The sequence below is a fragment of the Thunnus albacares genome, chromosome 15 (assembly GCF_914725855.1).
Source record: "Thunnus albacares chromosome 15, fThuAlb1.1, whole genome shotgun sequence".
Classification (NCBI taxonomy): Eukaryota; Metazoa; Chordata; class Actinopteri; order Scombriformes; family Scombridae; genus Thunnus; species Thunnus albacares.
The window spans coordinates 12,578,026-12,600,331 of NC_058120.1; the positions used below are offsets into that span (position 1 = coordinate 12,578,026).

The 22,306-nt window shown below is 42.9% G+C and overlaps 1 protein-coding gene across 1 annotated transcript in view; it reads right to left on the reverse strand.

Moving 5' to 3' along the window:
* The window catches only part of LOC122998258 (latent-transforming growth factor beta-binding protein 2-like), an 83,812-nt gene that overhangs the window by 35,651 nt on the left and 25,855 nt on the right, over positions 1-22,306 (reverse strand). Inside the window, exons 4-8 of the mRNA XM_044375041.1 lie at positions 14,196-14,461; positions 13,019-13,210; positions 9,886-10,083; positions 8,094-8,374; positions 6,793-6,895 (exon numbers count right to left, since the gene is read on the reverse strand). Coding sequence (XP_044230976.1) covers positions 6,793-6,895; positions 8,094-8,374; positions 9,886-10,083; positions 13,019-13,210; positions 14,196-14,461 — 1,040 coding nt within the window. The remainder of the gene's footprint in view (positions 1-6,792; positions 6,896-8,093; positions 8,375-9,885; positions 10,084-13,018; positions 13,211-14,195; positions 14,462-22,306) is intronic.

Consider the following 22,306-nt stretch of genomic DNA (forward strand, 5'->3'; position numbering starts at 1 on the left):
AGAGGAAAATAGGCATTTCACATTTTTTTATATTATGGCAGAGTATGTTACATTTCTTTTTATATTAAAATATTAGACTTGAAAGTTGCATTACCATCCAATGAAAGCAAATGTAGAGCGAAAAATAGTATCCAACATTTTCCCACTCACAGAAAGCAGGAACAAATGAGAGTGTCAACTAACAATCTTTGGATTTATCTTTGGCCAGCAAAAATATGATTTGACCGAAGTACAGCATTGCTACCACAGCGACGAAAGGTTGAAAACAGAGGTGACGCATGCAAGAAACTACAGTCACAGCTGCCTTGCCAGCAAAGAAAACATAGCTCTTCCCCTGGCAAAGTGTTCTGGGAAAGGAAGAAAAGTTGCACTGTTAGAGACCAGGGCTCCAGCAGTTTGCTGACCAGAGTTTTGATCTGTGTGATTGACAGGGAGCTCTGGCAAGATATGACTGTGGCCAAACAGGACCATACAAGATCTCCTGATCATTCCTTTTGGACAGCAGCTAAAATCTCTACCTGTCTTCTTCCTGTCTTCTTCTATTCCAACAGACATTAGAAGCAACAGTAAGCAATGAACCACCAGTGTTGCTTTATTTGTTTCGGAAGCTTCATAAATTTTCTTTTCCTTCCCACGCAAGTTGGTAACTGGAAAGAATTAGCCATGATGCTCCAAACTGAGTGACCAACTAAAAGACTCTGATTGCTTTCGATATGCACAAGACGCCAACACAGCAATCCTGTAAATATATCCAGTTAATACAAAACCCAGCAATCAGTCATAAGTTTGTGTCATTTTCCCAGGAGTGACTGGAATGTGTGCCACATGGAATCTTTCTGGGAACGAAGTCCTGGAAGCTGAGTTATGTTTTGGTCCTGCTGTGACCCAGTGGACCAGGCAGGGTCGATGTACCTGAGGGTTGACAGAGCAGAAGTGGGTCAGTATGAAGGGGGCGACGGGAAAAGGGGGGAACTGTGTCAATGCGACGCCCTTGTTCCTGTCTGCCCACCTCTTCATCTTCCTCCACACCATCCTAATCCCCCTCAAAAGTTTCTGAGTAATGAGCTGTTGTGGTAGGGCGGTGGGCACACCCTCCTGCAGTGATGGGATCAGGGAAAGTCTGGCCTGAGTGACAGCAGGGCGCACATGCCAAGGGAAGCCCAGTGGGGGAGGTCCGGGAGTCTCAATAAAGCTTATTAGCAGGGAGGAGAGGACCTCTGCAGTCAGTAACAACTTCAACATGAATCTAAGAGACAGCTCATTTCAAAATTACTTGTCCAGTGATGTAAAGTTGGCATGTTTCCGGATATTCGAGACACATTTACAGTATATGTTCATAAACTTTATTTGCACATAGGATCTAATTTGGCTGACAAACATTTCCTTGTATGCATCTAGGTTCTAGAAATGCTTGTTATCAGAGTTCAGTTGAGTAGATCTTTATTGTTCCCTGGGGGCAACATGTTTGCAGCAAGGCTTAAAAACCAGCTGCTGAAAGTCAGCATACAGAGGTTGACAAGAGCCCTCCAAAAGCCTTCTGTTGGATGCATTTATTGTACAGCGCAGAGAGTCTCATCTGCTGGAATTAGTAATTAGTTTTGTAATTTTGGAGCAAAGTTTGATAAATCACCCTGTAGTTGAGTCTTTGGTTAGTGTACCAGCAAATCTGAACATTTACCTCAAGAAACGATGATTAACACCAGGACTTTAAATCAACGGCAACTTGGCCGTGTCATTTTTACTGTCACACAAAAGGCTAAGAACTTTGGTATTCTAATTATTCTCAGATAATTTAATGATGTGTCTGTTCTCATGCTGGCTTCTAAAGACATTTGTATAGAAAACATTTGTGTAGAGTTACACAGGCAGTGGCTTGCAAGAGTGAGCTCAAGCTGCGCATCATTAGTGTCACCCTTGGTTACAAAGAGTGTAGACCCAGACTGGTCTGTATCCAGTGAGGGTACAGACAGAAACTTCCATTTGTTGTCTATCCATTTAGCCCTGTTCAACAAAAGACTTTGTCACCCTTCACTAATTTATTGTCCGTCTCCATTCAATTGTGTTGTGCATTCCACTGGAGACTGTTCAATAATATTAGCTTGAATTCCATGACCTGTAAAGTGTAATTCAAATTCCTTGGAGCTTCTTGATTGGGTATGCTACCCTAAATCAAATCTGAATAAATTCTTTAAGTCTCTTCAATATGAAAGTGAAATTAGCTTATGCAAAATGAGAGAGAAACTAAAGAGAGAAGGAGGCAGGAGGCTGAGAAAGGAGAGAGTTTATAGTCAGCTGCACAGAAATATTTAATTAGTAATTTGGTACAATCATTCTGTGGACCACCCGGCCCGGGAGCTGTGCTTCTAAGAGAGGTCTATTGAGAGGTCTGGTCTATCAATCACACAGGCTCAGAGCCCTTCACCAGTATGCCCAAGGACCTCCCTGGGAAGCAGGCTCAGTGTTGGGCTTCTACCCTTAACTAGATGGAAAACCTGAGAATGCGTAGGAGGAGGGAGGGAGGACGGAGGACGGACTGATGCCATCCACAGGACGGGAAAACGAGACAGTCTTTCCTTCCATTCCATTGGGGGCCACTCAATAGGAAAGTAACCAACACCCAAACCAAGACCTCCTCAGGACCCTTTCCAGAAATTTATTCTGACATACTGCCATGGGATAAACTGATGCACACAGAGAAAACCAGCGCTCTTTAATCACTGCAGTGGGTTTCAGGTCTTTTGAGTTTCAAAGATGGCAAAACCACCTCTTCTTAGCCTTAGAGCCAAAGCTTGATTGGAGCAAACAGCTTAAAAGGAAGCCATTTGCTTTCAAAACAGAATGTCTCCTTATCATGTGCATCATTTGCCATTCAGGCACGGTCCATATCACAGGCCCTGTAAATAATGTGTCCCTGCTTATGCAGCTAAGGCTAATCAGTTAGGACACATGAGACTAATATCAACATCCTTCTACTGATACAGAAACAAAATCAACATATAAGCTACTTTTTTTTTTGCTCTGTCATTAACAGTCTTGGCTGTGTATCTGTGACACATTTTACCAACAGAACCAACCCACAGCAGATGTGAAGCAACAGCAAACAAGCTTTGATGAGGAGATTATATCATTTTTCTGCAACATTAAATCTTTACTCAAAACATACTTTTCATTGTTTCTATTCACGAAAGTATGAGTTTTACATCTCTGTTTGTAGTTTGATGATTTTGCTTAACGCCCTTCTCCAAGATGCTGATGGCAGTGTAACACGCATCAAACACACATTTAAAACAGACCCACATTCCTCTGTAATCTCCAATTCACTGTGGAATATTAACCACCTGGGTTTGTTCCAAAAGAAGGCATGCCACGGTACATTCCCAATAAAAATGTGCTTAACTTAGCTTGTATCCAATTAAGAAATGCAACACAAATTTCATATCCATCTGCCTCCAACTGGGATTTATTTCTTGTAGTGGTAAGGTCTGCTCAGCCCTGATTAGCTACACTGCTGCCCAGCTAATAGATTCCATCATTCTAGTTCTGAGAGGATAACACTAAGTCAACATCAATGAATCAAATGCTGTCAAACTAATGTGACATCTCTATCTAATCACCATAAGAAACTGCTCTGGAGCTGTTCCAATGCATCTGTTTTCCTGCTGCCTATTTCTGAGGCAAAGTCATTGCATCTCTGGTTTTCGTTGGTCATTAACAAGTGTTCATGTTTGATCAGTGCTAATAAAAAGCAATAAGCGCAGGCTTTGGACCCTCGATGAATGTCAGATTAAATGTCAGGGGGAATAGATGAGAGATTTGGAATGGATGAGTTCATGTGGGAAGATCTGGAAGTGGTGGAGCTCTGTGGGCCCCCCTGCTTCTTTGCCTCATCTGACTTTATTGATCTAAACCTCATGAAGAACAGTGTCCTCATTACACAGAGACACAGAGAGGAGGGGAGGGAGCGCAAAAGGCAGGCAACTCCCACAGATAGAGAAGCGAGGTGGAATAGAGGGCGGGGCAAAGACAGCGCTAGGGCAGTGACATCATGATGACCTTGTTGACCCAGAGAGGTAGAGTTAGAGGAAGCCAAGGCTCCTGTGGGTGTGGTGGTTACTTTAGGCCCTGGGGACTTCTGATTTGGCTCCTTGGGAAGCCTCCCAGCATCGCAGACAGGGAGAGTCAGAAAGAGGGAAGCTGCCCAGCAATGACAGATGGGGAGACAAATGGTTTATGGAATTCCATTAGCTGTGAAATGCACAGTGAGGGAGGGGCTGCCAGCACAATTATATAGTCATGCCAACACTATAGTATGGGTCAGACTGGGGCCACAGCAAAAGGCCTTCAGCTGGCTAAGAGAACCTGAGATTACTGATAGAAATGTATTCCAAACTCATCCCCAGCATTGTACAAATAACAATCCTGGTTCTTTGCTTTTCAAGGATTAAATTCCTCTCATAACTCAGTGGATTGTATATGCAAATAGTCTTTCCCACCTATTCCCATCCTCCCTTTGCTTAACCAATCACTGGTTAGCTCTCAGACTTGAGGACAGTTTTGACCATCTCCATGTCAGCCTCTATATAAAATCACAATTTTATAACAAACTAGTTCAGAGGTCCATTTCAAGTTATTTTCCACTCCACCTCATCATCAGAACCAGAGGGAAGCAGTTGACTACAGCCTGTTCTGGTTGATCTGGATCTCATTACAGGCTAGGAATCCTCAGCATGTAACTTTTAAAGGCACTGGCTCCTACGGGGTTTCGGCTCCCACTGAGATGGTGCATGCTGGCATTCATGCCTCCATAACGTCAGCTTCCTTCACATACACATACACCCATATATACACACATATTCTCCTCCCTTACTGCCACAACAGTGACATAAAGTCCTTATAGTACAATAACAAATAATACCCAGCTATATAATGTCGTCAGCCACAGAGAGACACAGCTTAGACACACGGCAACAACAGGGATTTATTATGAGTCTATGTTATTTGAAAAGCCCTGTGCTGCTTATCAGTTGATACAGTATCATTCACTATATCAGTTGAGGCTGATACAAATATAAAGACAGTGATGTGGAGCCTGACTGGGCCTAGAATAGGATAATAAAGATGAATCTTAAGTAAATCAAGACTTACAAAAATCCTTTCTGCAACAGAAGTAGCTATTAAACTGTGGTCATATTGGCATCCTCTGTAGATGTAATAAAAAATTAAAGTAGTGATGCTTGCTCACAGTCAACAACACTTTTTGTAACCAACTATAAACTGACCAATGGTAGCATCACACCCACAAATACAAATTGGGCTTTCATGACATCATTATCACATACTCAACAAGGGACACAGGAGACTCTTATAAAGCTATATGCCTTTTCCCCATATTGCAAGCCGACAACTGACCCATTCATAATGAAATAAAAAGAGCAGCATAATTTTTCAGGGGCCGTTGTCTCCAGGTTGCATATCATTCCTGTCAAATACGTAAGAAAGTGAACATCTACGCCAATGACGGAGGAATGTAGCTTCAAGATCAAGCCAAGTGTCTAAACTGAGAACAATAACACTCAAGAGGAATTCAAAGCATTTCTCTTATTAAAGCTCCCTCCAAGACTTCTGGGACATAGTACATGACTTCATTTTGACTTCATTTTTCCTCTCTTTCATTCTCTATGCTTTCTTCCCTGCCTGCGTGTGACCTGGGACCCAGGCTTACAGTATGCTGCCCCCCAAAACAACCGCAAAAATGAGCGAGCAGAGCATTCACTCTGTTTCTCCCCCAAACTTCAAAGAAAGAAGCAGAGGAAAACATCTGGGAGCCAAAAGAGATCGTGCCGGGGATTTAGGAAGAACAGGAATCTGGCATACCAAGGGAGATAGAGAGTAGGAGAGAAAGGAATGGATCGGCATCTATGATAGATGGAGGAGACAGAGAAGGATGATGTCTGCTTCTGATTAAGGTCAGACATTAAACAGGGCATGAGGACTCTGACAACCAATTGACATCTGCGGACATGGCCGTAATAAAATTAAGAGTAACAGGAAATGAATGACAGCAAAGAGTCCTCATGTGCCACCAGTTTCACCAGAGTCTCTATCCACAGTGAGGGGTGTCACCACCCACCCAGCCTGTGGGCATACAGCCGTCCTGCTGCTGTTTCTCAAACCCACCACAGCTCTGGTTGGGAAAGCAGTTGGACTGCGGCTGTTCATTTCCTCGCTGTTTCAAGGCCACGCTGGCTCATTCTGCCCACAGGGTGGGTGGTACATCTACCAGGCTCTCATCTTCATGCTAAATGTGTTTTCATTTGTTTCCCAATTTTGGTTTTATGGAAGCGAAAACAGCTTCATTTTACAATTCGGTGCATAGTCAAGTCACGCAGCCGCCTCAGAGGAGTTCAAGAATCTAATCAAACTGCTATGCACTGATCATCATCAGTCATCAGTATTGTTTAGGTCTGTGATAAATGCTGTAAATATCCACCAAGCATAAACAACTGCTGGTGAGGAATATAACAGGCATCACTGACCAAACATTTTAAAATACAGTACTCAGAAATCGAAACTCTACCTAGAAAGGAAAGTAGAGCCCAGCTGTGTCTTGCTGTTTTGAACCAATGTGCATGACAAGACAAGAATACCAAGAGATCAACATACCAATAGCACAACACAAAATCATGCCAGCAGAATTAGACCAGATTAGAAATAGATTAGATTTAAGTATGTACTGGAAGAAAGCTGAACAAAAAATGATCTGATCTGATGGCTTTAGTCAAGAGGGCTTACCTGGTTTGGTTGGACACTTTTGGCACTTGTTTAGACCCCAGGAGGCGCCTACACTTCCACAGCAATCATCCTGTTTGGTTAGGCCTGGCAGAGGCTTGCCACACTACAACAACAACACACATCTGTGTTAAATCTAAGAAATTAGTTTTGAGAATGAATGTTACATGTTTGCGCCTGCATGTGTACAAATGCCTGTGCGTTGGCAAGGTCAAAATCTGTGAGTGTGTTTGTGTCAGAGTGTGCGTGTATACCTATCTGCAAGGACAGAGTGAACTAGACACATCTGAGACTAGTTAGTCGGAAGAGGACATAAAAACTGAGTTTCAGGAACAACTATGAACCTCCTGGCATGCCTCATTAAGGCACTTGGCTAATTGTGAGAGATTCCTATCAGACCTTACTTATTGGATTTTTGGCCAGTAGAGATTTATGAAACTCAAGAGGCAACAGAGAGGACATTCTTCTGCAGAACACCAAACTGGTATACTGGCAAGAGAAGAGGGAAAACTGCAGGCTAAAGCTTTTATATGCTTCTTGTCTGTGGCAGTTCTATTGGGGTTCTGAAAAATCACTGACTGGAAGGTTTAATTTCAGGCTCTCCATGAAACCAGAGTAGAGAAAATGGGAGCTGTCGTCTAGCACATGCAAACTTGTTCAAGGAATAATGCTGGCAAAAACAGCTCTACCGTCGATCATTGTGTTGTTGCCACTGCAAACTGAAAGGCTAAGAGTAAAAAAGAACGCCTTATCACAGCCGAGCAAACAGATGCTGCATTAAGCCTCAGATTAGCAAAGCTCACGCACTGCCACTTGAGTCTTTCCTCTTCCTGACTTCTTTTTCCCTAAACTACATGTCTGTTGTGACATCCAAACATTCTCCTCACCACACGAAGGGCAGTAAATCTGCACTACATGCCATACTGTATAGTACAATACAGACAACATGCAAACTCTTCCCATATGAGTCACAAGAGGAGGGACCACATGGGCTGGATTTCAAGCTTAACCTTTGTCCTCTGAACGCATCCTAACTTATAACATGCATATGGGGAACTGGTGGAACATGAGATGACAAGTGTGGTCAGTGCTCATAAATCCTAGACATGGGATAAATCATAGCCACTTCCTGTTTGAGACAACAGCTATCAGTGAAAGGTGATGAGAACGTAATGATACCTGTGGTAAAACAACGCTTTCTCCCACTGGTTTCAACACCTACAATGGATCATGATACTCCAGGTGGCTTAGATCAGCTAATGATGACTGTGTACATAGTGTGTTTTAATGACTTAACACAATACCTGTCCGTCGACTGTTTCCTGAAAGCATCTTCCCACATGTCCATTCTGACGGTTATGTGGTCTGGCATGGCCATGGCCGTTGTCATTGGTGTGTCTGTGTCTGCTATGATCATTGGTGGATTCATGTCCATTCCCGGGTTGAGAGCGCTGCTGGACAGAGTGAGCCCCTTCTGTGGTGGCCGACCTCTGACCAGGCTGGACCCGGGCTACTTGGTGGACCTGGACCTCGGCCTCTGGAGGGTGCTGAATGTGGACGTTCACCAAGGATGGGTGGAGAGACACTGGAGGAAGGGAGATCCACAGTTTATATAATATAGAGAATGCTTTATTATCTAAAATTTGAATTAATGAAGTATTAATTAAGTGGAAGCATTGTCAGCTAAGGGATAAGAGTTGTATACACATGCTACAGTATAACAACTAATCAGCTAACATCCTGCACAAATTTGTTCAACACACACTTAGTTTTCTTCATCATTGAGTTATGAGATCTTCATGGGGAATTCCCGGCAGTGAAGATGCTATTAGGATACTACAAAACAACAACAACAAAAAGAGTTTTGGATTCTATGATTTAAATCAAATCATCTTAAAGACCAAAAACAGATTTGCTGAAGAGTTGAAAAGATGTTGCAATGTGGAGAATGAGCTCTTTTGTCCTTCTGACAGAGGGGAAGCATCTATCTTCGGGGAGTGCCAGGGCTTTTTCCCAGAATCCTGACCCACTGTCATGAATCACAGTCTCACAGACAGACAGCAGGGAGAGTCCAAAGAGAAGAAGTAGACCTTATCAAGAGTTTTGGACATGAAATTGCCTCTGTGCATATATAAAGCATACAGATTTTCGAATTTCTTGGTTGTGACATGACAATATGGACGTTGGACTCACGTCATTTAATTATGATTATTCATGTAATTTAATTCAAAATGGATGATGGATCAACTTTTAAATTACCTAAGACAGACCTTCTGCTTTTACTTAGTGTTAGACAGAGTGAAATGCTGAGCAAGACGCAAGGATGGAATAAAAAATGATACTAGGAGAAAATGGAAAGTGAGCAAATCTTTCATTTCTATATTTCTTCTTATAACTTCATGATGTTGCCTTGTTCTGTTTCTAATATCCCCTTCTGTCTGATAAAAGCAGCATTGTGCGAACAATGAGGACTTCCACTGAGTCATCCATTACTTATTCTGCTCAAAATAGAGTCTTACCTCCACTGCTGGCCCGCAAAGGCAAGAGCACTACAAAGTAAACAGTGTTGAAAATCAGGGAGTAAACTTGTGTGCATATAAAAAAGAACTGTTATCATAAGGAGAAGTGGAGCAATTTGCAAAGAATAAAGGTTTCATCACACCAGTATTTAGAACAGTGAAATTTACTGGCAAAATCATTCAATCAGTGGATTTGCTCACAGGGTAGAAGTAAATCTTTTGCATCAAAGTTCAACTTTGGCAAACTAGCACTGTTGACCAATAGCAAGCTGTTTTGACAGTGTTGACCTTTGGGGGAAGGAAGAGCCAAGACTCCAAAATGGAAGAGGCGATGATAGCTTTTTAGCTGTGTCCACTGTCAGAGTATAAACTGCTTAGGGAGTACAGTCAAAATAAAAAGAAGCTTGGGGAGCTGTTGTGACTGACTGTTAACTCTCCAGCTAGAGTAGTTTGCCAACTGGCTCCAAAAGTAGTAAATTAATTTTGCTATGCCACTCTCTGGTGTGACTGGGCCTTAAAAGAGGTCAGTGGAAGGATGAAGACTGCCCTCCCATGGGTCACAGCACGGGCTGCTTACCTTGTTGATTGGACAGTGGTAGAGTGTACATGGACTGGGATGGAGTCTTTGGTCCCGAGTTGCTGGCGTCATGAGGGGGTGTTCTGGCAGGAGGTGGGGCTGGCAGGTGGCAAAACTTCCCCGTTGAGTTGGATGGACACCAGCACACGTCCCTGCCGATGCATCGGCCTCCATTAAGACAGGGGATCTGACAGAAAACTGCAGAGAAGAAGAAGGTGAACAAGAGGGGTGGGTGTGTCAGGAAAAGAGGTAAAGAGAAAAAAAAGGAGAGGTTATTGCAAGTGAGATATTTGTTGGCGTAATCAACAAGCCACATTTATTGCACAGGTTTATGCATCCTCGTACACAAGGATCTATACCAGTAATAAGAAACAGAAGGGGTAGTCCTAATAGGAGGGGCATGTGCTGAGGCTTCATGTGGACAAGCTTTGTTTGCAATGGTTAGCAATGGTCCTGCTGTTCTCTATTCTGGCACTACCAGACACCTCATTCCACATGACGGTGATAAAGTTTCAACTTTGTCCTGAGGGCACTGCCCCTCTTGCTGCACCTCCTTCACCGGTATGTTTTGCCTCACATCGGTAATTACATACTCGTGTGCAGAGCGATGACTTATGATTCATCCTTTAATAATTCTGAGAAAAATAACAAGTACATGGAACATTTGCTTGGTTGGAAGCAGGACAAAAAAAAAGAAATTTCCAAACTATCAAATCTTGTACAAAATTTCAATGTAGGACAACTGGCCTTAACCTTGTAAGAACATTGAAAACGTGCTCAGTCTAGAGTTTGATTTATAGTTTGCAATTTACCATGGCAAGAGAGAGAAAAGGAAAGGCCGGCATTGGCCAGATGGTGTTTGACAGTACTGCTTTCACAGCCCTTTCATTGGTCTTATCTTTTGGCATAAGGGATGGGTGCCAGCCGAGCACCCTACATACCTAAGCTTGCTCCCATCTACAGAATCGCTCTGACCTGACCTCCTCTAACTCAAAACATCAAAGACTATCAAATGAAAAAAATCTATCAAACCATGACGAATAAGAAAAGAACCATTCTGGGGCACAAAGGATGAAAAAGTGAAGCGGTACACTTTTTCAGTTCAGCCATACCACACATCACGAATATGAGGACTACTTTACAAGACAGTTGGAGATACGGTTGGCCGGCATACTATGAGATGAAAGAGGAGCCGAGTGATGGAAACATGCTGTGTGCTGCATCCTCTCTGTGTCATTGCGACAGACAGTAACACACTAACAGGGTGCAAACAGCGAACAGAGAGGCGCTGGACAGTCTCGATGGCATGTAGGTAATGAGCCTCTTGTCACAAAGCATTAACAACAGTGAGCCTGGAGGAAGAAAGGGAGGGATGGAATAAGAACAGAAGAGTAACAGATAGGGAAAGAAAGTGATTAGGAGAGGAAAATGTGAATAGAATAGATTGAAAACAGAATAGAGGCGGGAATAGAGGGAATTAGCAATGAAAAAATAGATGTGGATGGAGAGTACGAGAGGTCCAGTGTTGGTGTCCAAACACACAGGAAGGTCTCCTGTGATTAGACATACTGGCTAAATTATCCTCTCAATGTGGGATGCAGGTCTGCACTGGTCTGTGTCAGGCCAGTCCCACTCCGGCATGGGGCAAGAACTATTCTTAGACAACAACCTACTGTTGACTCTGCACACCACACTCCCTGTCTGCCTATCTGTCTGTCCATTTAACAAGCTCTAACAACCAAACAGCCATACATACGCACACACTTCTCACTCAATAAACAGATTTTTACCCAATCTAATATCAGGCTTTAAAGTAAGTGTTGTGCACAGGGTGCGTATCAAGGGAGCCTGTTATAATTATCCAGCCAGATTTTGCTGCACTGTGTTGGGAACATAACAACAGCATGAGATAACTGTTTGCTGTCCACTTGACATTCCTCGACGAGCACGCACGCCCGAGCAATAACAGGATGGAAGCCTAAATGGAAAGCATCTCTTTTTAACACACTCTTGAACACGTGCTTTTACATAGTGAATGGAGATTTCTGGAGAATAAAAATGGGGCATGAAAACAAAGCGCTGCCTTAGGAAGAAGTGGAGGTGCCAGGAATGTAATCTTGTGGAAGGCCTCTGCCAGGACGCTGAAGTGTTTGGAATATCTATACCACGTTCCAAAACCCCATTAATGGGCACATAAATCTGCAACATCAGCCTGTTTATATATTCATAAGTCAGCTAGGTCCTCCCCAAAGAGCCTAGTGCACTTAGGTGAAGGTTGATTGCTTGTATGTGTGCTTGAGTTTGTATTTATGTGACTTGTGACTGGAGAGGACTTGTATGTATATGTGTGTGGTATGTGCACCCTTCACCTCTAAACCGCAAGTAGTAATTAGTCTGAGCCCTAGCTGGACCTTTGCAACTGATGAGAAAAGTAAGAAACATGCAGGGCTACGACCCTCCCCTTGGCATTGACCGCCCCCTCCCTTCCCATGGACACTCCTGTGTGAATTTGGAGCAAAGCCCCCCGGATAAATGGCAGGTTTAATGTAATCCCTATAAAATCCTGTTCATGCTGCTACTCTTTCTCTGTTTCTGCCTCTCCCTCTCCTCTTTCATTCATTCCTGCTCTCCCAGGGAGCACGTTAAATGGTTAACGGCGGGGCCAACCGCGAGGTGTAAACCGCAAAGAGATGGGGCTAAGTGTTGGGAGCGTGGGACCACCAACTCCACGTGTGTGTGTGTGTGTGCGAGGGGAGATTAGCCTCCTTTTTACAGAGCCCACTTTTAATCTGCTCTACCCTTTTCTCTCTTGCGTTCTCTGTCTCTCCTTCTCTTTGACAGTGAGATTTTTTTTAGCATTGCTCTCAGCTTTAATCTCCACCACTTTGCCTCCTTTCTGAGCTTGGTATTCAGAAGAGACAGCATGCCACTGAGAACCCATTTTGTCAAGCTCACCCCATAAAAAAAGGAATGAGAAACTAGAATGGACACATAGGGAAAGTGTGTGAGAATCAGAAAATAAGCAAGAGAGACAGTGAGAGTGAGAGGACGAGAGAAATGAAGAGACAAGAGAGAGTAGTAGAGAAAAAACGGTAGACAAGTATCACTGTTAATCAGAAGGCCTGAAGTTGACACTCACAAAGACGGAAGCCTTGGGTCTTTGGCTGCTGCTGCTGTTGTTGCTGGTACGCGGTCTCGCTGTAGACCGTGGTGATGTCTCCTTTCTCACAGCTGTTGTAGCAGCGTCCACTACTACACAACCTGCGGCACATCATGGGAGTGAAGACGATCTTAATGCGGTCCAGGTTGGAGGTAAGGTTGGCCCCTGGAAAACACACACAGACCTGGTTGAGAAGGAACAGCAGCAGAGGTAAACCGCAGACGAGCTGCATCCTTTCTCCGTCAGCCTCACTGTGACACACTCCCAGTCTGGGCAACAGGAGTTTTATAAGTGTGCAAGGGTGTGTGCTGACAGCGGGCCAGTGGCACGCTGCAGCTGAACGAGTGATGCGCCACAGGCCAGCAAATGGGAGAGAGAATACTATTAGGTATCGGGCTAGCCTCCAAGCGCTTTATCTTCGGGAGAAGGTGTTTCGGATGTGTGTATGTGTGAAAGAGACAAAGAGAGCGTGAGTGCAAGTGAACGTTGTGTAATGGTGGGAAGCTGTTCAACAGCCGTTGCCCTGGTACACAGCTAAAAAACAAGAGAAACTTGAACAGCAGACAGCTGTGTACACTGGATAGTGGATCAGAGGAAGATGAACAAGTGAAAGAGGGATGAAAATTATGAAAGACGAGATCTCATTTCATTTTGTTGTGGGTAGAGGTGCCAAGGTTCAGTTCCTGTCACGTCAGAGAGGTGACAGTGCAGATTTCCAAAGATATCAAAGCATGTAACTGTGCAAATACACAAGTACACACACGCTGCTCATACTCCTCCCCAACAGATGAATGTTTGTGGCCCAGCAGCACACACACATACGCATGCTCATGCACTGCATGCAGCTTTGATATCAAACTTTGTCTGGTGTGACACAGACTACAAAGGGGGTGGGGTTGGGTGGACAGTGGGAGAAGGGAAGTGCAGCCTGGGATGCTGCCAATTCTTTTCCTTGTGGCTGATGTTCCATTTAGCAATGACACCACAGGATGTGTATGTATGTATTCTAGCCTCACCAGAATGGCTTGTGTTTGTTTTGATGTGGCTAAGGAGAGCATAAATGTTAAGTATACCATGCATGTAGTGAGAACAGATCCAGGTTTTATGAAATTCATTTCAGAGCATGCAACAGATACAAAAACTTTTTTACCTGCTGGTGATAATGCATTGTTGAACTGTCCATGTAGCTGGCTGTCGCTGGCTGGCCTGTGAGTGTTAAAGGAGTGTACGTTGCTATGCCCATTTCTGTGTCCGTGCCAGTTCCTGTGCTCATTTCCGTGGCTGTTAGCATAGTTATTGCCACTGGGCAGAGCATTGGAGGTGATAGGCCCAGAGGAAGACGGATAGCGTTTCACAGTGCGGGAGGTCCCGGTCTGCTGAGGGGAGGAGTCAGGGGGTCCCCGTCTCACTTGGGTCCTGTCGATCACATCATCACAAGACCATAAACACATGACCTCAGACAAAAGCTAATGTCCCGCACATATATACACTCAGACAGATACACCCATCACCAACGTATGTGCATCAGCGTGAAATCCATTTAAGCATGGTGAGTATGTGCAACAGAAAATAATATTCCTGAGAGACAAACATGCTGTCTTAGGTCATAACTTGGCTTAATTGATTTTATAGATGAGACACAATGATTTGGAAATAATTTTATTTTAATTAAATTAATAATACCATATCATTCTTTAAGCACAGGGTTTCTCAACTAACATCTGCTGTAAGTCAGAGAGCCATGACCTTCACTAATTAATGAAAGACTCTGTTTGACATTAAAGACATTTCGTAAGAGAAGATTATTCATCACTGATTAACAAAAAATAAAGTATCAGGCAACCAAAGGGAATAAGATTCACCAGTCCCAGTTTGTGTGTGAGTGCCTGTGTGTGGCTGGTCTGTTTGCCTCGGAGAAATGACTGTGATTAAACACATTAGGTCTTTCCATTAGGACTACAAAACCTTTCCATCACCCATTGTGTCTGCTTGACTAGATTATGAACTCCATGTTCTGTCTGACTGTGGCCAACCAGGGAGCAACATCCTGAGTGTTGCACCAGGCTGGAGGAAGTATTAAAACTAGGGTCGAAGAACAAAGCTCAAACGGGGCTGCGAGGGGCACGTTTTTTACCGGTGAGCATTTGATTTGGGTCAATTACTGAGCCTGTGTTGCACGACCTGGAAGCTGAGCTCACGTGAGCGACCTGGGGGAGGCGCGTGCCTCTCAGACAGACAGAGAGCCAGACAGGCCTACCTGGGCTCTGGAAGTCTAGGAAAGCTTGGGGAGTTCTGGGATTCAGCCCTGTGAAAAACATCTGGATCCCACTGATCTGCTCTGACAGACAGTCAGCAGAGCAAGACAAAGATGAACTAGGCTGGGTAGATCAGAAGAATGTTTCTACAAACCACACCTGTGGCTCTGTGAGGTAATTTAGGCTGTAATCAAACCCTAAATGAGGATATAAACCACACATTAACTGGTTTTAAGCCACACGCCACGTATTTACACACTGAAACCACAGATACACAACAAGAATGAGACAAATAAACACATATGTGCATGCTCTACAAAAATGCATACATGCACACACAATTGAGTACACACACACACGCCCCATCCCAGCTGTGCTAGATGTAGCACAAGCCTATGCATGTCTCTTTATTCACAAACTACATTCCTGTTGCCAAGGGGAACAGGACACTAAATGAGAAGGGGAAAAGGGAGACAAACATTTGATAATGGTCCCTCACGTCATCTTTTTGAAAGACAACAGGCAGCAGCATCTATAGCTGACAGCTGCTGACCTAGATCCTAAATCTTCAGGGCGGGTCCCGGAGATAGGATGTGACACCGGGAAACAAGAGGTGCTTGGGTCAAGGTGGTAAGGATGGACAGGAGGTTGCTATCTCAGCTACACCGTCCACTCCAAATCATGATTGGGTTTTTCCAGCGTTAACGATGACACCTGGCCTGCAAGTATCCTGCCTCACTTCCTGGGCTAAGCCAGATGTTGCTGTTTCTGTCTATCTCACTTTCAACAGCAAAGTGACTTCCTCGCAGCATGAGCTCACCGCTGCCCTCTCTGCCTGCAGATCAGGGGGGCGGTGAGGGCAAGCACGACTCCCTCTGCACGTTTGATGTCATCATTAGGAACTTCAAGGCCCCAGCGATCCAAGGAGGAACAATTCCCCCGCCTTGTTCTGGGTGACTTGAAAGCAATTTTGAAGACCTCTGCCAAGATTACATGGAACATGGTTTGAACTTACAGATGGAAAAATGTTTTGGGTATCAAATGATGGTCCATACAGTTTTAATTAAATCACTGATGGACCTGGTAAGAGAGCTGCTGAATGAGCATATGGTGCAAAGACAGAAACAAGGCAATCTGTTAAAAATGAGAGGGAAAATATATTGAATTTACAGAATTTGACTTTATTTCTGATGCTGTTTGCTTCCAAGCTTATATCTAAAAGTTGTAAGTGGAGTCCTCAATATTACAGTAGGTTCGTCTTGACTCTACTCTTATCAGTATTTTTATATTACTAACGCATGTATAATGTGAACCTTATCGCTCCCAGTGAATTATCACCCAACTCTGCATTTCCCCTCTATTCAACTTAGCTCATAGTTTTGGTTCTACGGTGCACATCTTTACTAATTTGATTTATAGACACAGGCAGCTCTTTTCAGCAAAAAAGACTTTCATAAACCCACCGTATGCTACCTGACTGCTGCACCAAAAAACAGAAAGATTTAGCAACTTTGGTGACAAGAGTGGAGCATTTATCAGGTAAAGAGCCATGTATATCCCCCAGACTTTGCTGAAGACCAAAACCAGAACTAAAAGGAAATGAATATTGAACTTACAATGGCCAGGTGGCAAGAAACACAACTCTAAATTAGTCTCAAATGATTATACTGCAACTTTATAAGGTAGCTTGTTGCCCTGCCCCCAGCGACCCAAAAATATCAATTAGGAAGATTCATATCACCCTAATGTTTATGTGTTAAGCTGAAATGATAGTTTCCGCATCTGAAAGTCCGTGAGGGTCTGCTGGGGTCCGTGTGAGGTACAGAGGTACAGAGCTGGAGCCAGGAAGTGGTTAGTACAGCATAAAGTTGTCCAAAGTCCAAAAATACACCTTCCAGCACCTGTAAAGCTCATTTATACAACTTGTTTCTTTAATCTACACAAACAGAAATTTAAAATCTACAGTTTATGGTTCTCCGTGCTACAACTATTTCTTGACAAACAACAGTTTATGTATCCACCTATCAGCTGTAGCCACTGCTTCCTTGGCAACATCAGTGCAACAAGACTCATTCGCCAAGAAACAGTCACAGCAGATAACTCCTGCAAAAACCAAACAAACAAAATATGTCCTAATTTGTGAGCTTTCGATGTGTTGGCAGGAGTGTTTTTGAATTTAGAGAGCCAGACTAGTTGTTTTCCCCTGCTTCCATACTTTATGCAAAAGTTTTAGCTGGCTCTAGCTCCACATACTAACCCAGACATGACAGTATCAATCCTCTCATCTAACTCGGAAAGAAAAAGAGTAAGTGTATTTTAAAAATGCTGGACATATCTTTTAATTAAATACAGCAATGACCAAAGAAAAAGCATTATAGACATCCATGAATCCATGATGTTGAAATCATGAGTCCAAATAACGTTTTATCATTTAGACACATTGATTACATTAGGGAGACACACTTGCATTAAGTGTAAGACTTGTATTTCTTAAGCTCAGAACATGTGCTCAATAATTATATTCAAACAGAAACAATCAATTCTATTGCGCCGATAAATCTCAGTCCAAACACTTGATCAAAGCTTCAGTTTATGTCTGATAGCAAAGGAGGTCTCCGACTAAGACATAAAGCCATTGGCGCTGTCCACTTCCACTCATCATCATTCATTCATGTATGGAAAGCAATTAGAACTAAACCTCATCACATTTAAGGAAATTACAAATCACAGAGATAGCCAAGAATCAACACTGTGCATGAAACAACACTATAAAGCTTCCAATATGTTGCAAAACTATTACTTGGCACTATTGCTCCTTATCTTTGAACTCATGGCGGCATTACGGCATGTGAATATTAGGCTAATTCTCATGAAGGCATGATAGGCAGCGTGTATGGCAGTTCCAACAGTGCCTCTTGACCCAGATGAGCTGGAGAGGAGGTCGTTTTTCAGAGCAAACAGCACACAGTCAAGCATTGTGAAAACAAAAGCCAGGTCCAAGAACTGGAGGCACAGTCAAAAACCATCTGAATCTCTGAGCTTCTGCCGATCCTGTACATGAACCATGCTGTTAATAGTGCCCAAAGAATTACACTGCCAAGCAAAATGCTAGGTGTACTTTGAAGTTTATGATGAGAGTGTGTTGAGGGGAAGGGGGTGTTTTGTGGTGAAATTCCGTTAGGTGGCTTTGTTGAAGTGCCAGAAAACCCCATACTCAGGGCTTGGAAAACACCGCTCCCCATCATCCTAGTGGTTCCACTGGAAAACAGCAGGGTCTTAGATAGATGGGGAAATTCTGGATTTATCTGATGATTCTGTTCACCCAAAACATTCACACACACACACACACATAGACACACACACACACACACACTCAAACATGTAGTGACCCAGATCCTCAGGAATTGTTTACATCTTAAACCATCTCCGTAGCCCACTCTGCATGACGAGCCCAGAACAGTGTTTATGTGAAACACAGCGCAGTAACGTATGGACCACAGCTGATTCATTCACTAACAGCTCAGTGTGGGTGCTTTCATTATCTTCTGTCTCTGTAATTTTCCATATGAAATGAAGCTTATTTGTCAGGTACAACTAATGTATTTCAGACAGAGAACCTAGTTTTTCTTGGCTTACAGTAGGATGCCAAGTAGGATGGAAAGAGGTACTGGATTGTGATATAAATGGTTTTCACCAGCCCTCTCAGCACTTGACACTCAACACAAGTCTACCTTGGCAAAGCTCATTTTTCATTTTGATTTGTTTGAGAATACCAAAGTCTGAACCCACATCTAATGGCTTGGATTGTTGGCTTATGGCAGCTAATGCAGAAAATAGACTGATATGAAGAGCTTGTCTGGAAGTTGGATGGAGCCATTTGGCTTTGAACAGACTGTCTAAACAAGACAGTCTGACAGCAGGCAGAAGTGTCTGGCATGAGCATCCCAATCTGGGTCACATCGCACCATCTGATAGCTCCCAGCTTTGTCACTTCACCCCATCACAGTTCTCTTTGTGTTGGACTGGATATGACCTCCAGAGCGACGAGTGGCAATCCTCTGGAACCATCGGTAGGTTTACAACCAATCAACACAAGACTCGCTCTATCCTGCAAAGGAAAATCGAGTCATTATTCTTTTTATTTAAACAAAATGTTTAATGGTTCCATTTACCTCTTTCCAAGAGGCAGCCTCAGCCAAAACCCCTTATTACATAAGAGCTGCACATAATTAGGGCAATTTGAAGGCTACTTGGTAAATGGGAGAGTAAATGATGGTCATCAAAGACCAAGTGTAAATCAAAGTTTACACACATTCATCTCATTCAGAGAATGCGTTAAAGACTATTGTTCATTTCAAAGCTTGCGCTCCTATATGCAGATCATCAGTCTAACTGGAGGGAACAGCAGAAATCTAAAAAATTGTGCAAACAGCAGCTAAAACAATGAGAACTTTGTACTGCTCAACCACTGCAAACACTGTTGGCAACAAAGGAGGAGAAGATTTATGAGTGTATTGGGGACATTCAGTCAAAGAAGCAGCACTGAGATCTATACAGAGCACTATGTAAGGGGTACGAACAGTTTTTGGATGCAACAAAGCATATTGGCCCTATTCCAAAGCTTTTAAGTGTTTCAAGTGTCAAAGTAACAGATTTAGATTCAGATGGTCTGTGATAAAAGAATATACCCAGAGCACAAACACTATATTTTTCATAGGAGGCACCATTAGACCACCACTGGGAACATATTGAAGTGGACAGAGATCATGTGTATTTCTGTTCTTGATTTTAGGTTTAAGAATGTCAAGAGAGAGATGTTTTTCAGAAAAAGGCTTTACAACAGATGGTGCTCCATTTCACAGGCTAAAGCTTGCAGACAAGGAAGGAGAGTGCAGACTGCTGAAACTACTCCCGGGAGGTGTTATTCAAGAACATTAGCAAAGACATACACACTTGACTCTTGTTCATGTTTTGCTATTCAAAGCCCAACAGTGTTATGAATCTCTGTGACATCCAAAACATTAACCACGATGTAGCTAGGAAAAGAGAAAACATTCTAGATTAGGAGTCAAGATGATATCGTAGGTTGACTGGGATTCCTGTTGCCAAGTATGACATGTTTTGTTCAGGATTTGATTTAGCAAAAAGTGAGCTTTTATATCTGATACTTGATAAAAAAATTAATTACTAATTGGATATTTTAAGCCTATTTTGTTTTTACTTTGAGAAGATGGGGTTGCTTTCCCATATTTGATCTAGCACTCCAAGCCCACAGGAAAAGAGGGGAAAAGTTGAATTCAGAATTCGGTCTGTCTTAACAGTCTTGGTGTATTTTAGGAGGTGAAAGAAGTCTCTGCGGGCTGAGAAAGAGTTATTCCTTTCTTATCCATCCAGTCAGTGCACCAAGCCATCTGTACCACCAGTGGTCAAACCCCACTGTGGTCACATATCTCATTTCTCAGGCTTTATGCAGAACGCCTTCATCCATTCATCATTCACCACTGAGGTCCGTGTGTGTTTCTTTCAATAAAATTCTGAGGTCTGATCCTTAGCATGCACCAATAAATATCATATCCAATCCCAAGGGCATTTTCATTACACTGTTGTTGTGTGTTCCTCATGGCAACAAGGTCATGTAAAAGCATGGTGGTACAGTTTGTGTTCATTGGAAGTTCAAAAATAACTCAACACCAGCCTCTGTCACAGTAAAATCTGACCTTAAATTACAGCTTTTTGTGAATGTTTAATCTCTGGTAGTAAATGTTTAAACCTCCAAAGTCTTGGCTATATTCACAACTTGTTTTGCAAGCTAATTCTGCACTTGAGAGGCTTGCACGTCAAATCTGCATTACTATTGATGCTGTTTTAAAAGAATAATTTGAAATTTTGGAAAGCACACTTATTAGCTTTCTTTCTGGGGGTTAAAAGAGAAGATTGATAGTAATGTCTATGCAGTAAATATGAAGGGGCTGTTACTGACGTGGTTGGACAACAACATGTTGAACGAACTCATTCTTGTTGTAGCATAACATACCCCTTACCTTACAATAAAGACTTGGAACAGTGGGAAGCAGCTAGCCTGGCTCTGTCCAAAGGTAACAAAATCAACCTTCCAGCACCAAGCCTAACACATTATATTTCATGTGTTTAATTCATACAAAACCCAATTATATAAATGACAAGTTGTGAATAGTCAAAATAGAGGGAAAAATAAAAAACGCTTGGAAATTAGAGCCAAAGTTGCCGGCAGTGCCAGTAGTCCATTATATGTCCCATACTAAACTAGGAATAACAGAAAACACCAGCACAGAAACATGTGCAGGGCTTTAACGATAAGCTTCTTTCTCCTGAAACAAGGACAAGTTCTTCTCATATACGTGGCCGCATAAGGCCAAACATCAGTGAGCAATTAAGGCCCAGTCTTTCTTTGATAACATCTCTAGTCATTATGACTTGGATAATTGTAGGTCCTGGCAGAATATTTCCCCTTGTGAAAATCTGGGTGTGTCTGAGGGCTTATCGCACCAGCCATGGAGGCTGGATTAAATCATGCTCTCTCTGTCTGGACGGCCTTCCAGGAATCTCGCTAGTAGCAGCCAGGGCCTGGGTGAAATGAATTACAGTGGGGTTGGATTGATTCAGAAAGCTTTTTTTTTCCTCCCCCCAGGGGATGAGGCTTATATTAGAGCAACAACTGGGCCTAACGCAGAATGGAAAGCAGCAAAGGTTCTTGAGAAATTTATTTAGCAAAGACTGTTATTTGGATCAGTCAAAGTGCTACACAGACAAATGAAGAGATTAAGTTCCACTTAATTTTATAGGTATAATTTCCCCCACTGCCTGCATGAAAATAGATTTTCTGTAAATTTGACCTCATTGAGGTTTTCAGACATTACATGATCAAAACATATGACTACTCCCGTCTACTCAATCACAGGCCAAAAGCTGTGAAATAAACAGTTCCCTTTTCATCTCCAGGGGGGCAATTGCAGTGCCAACCTGTCTG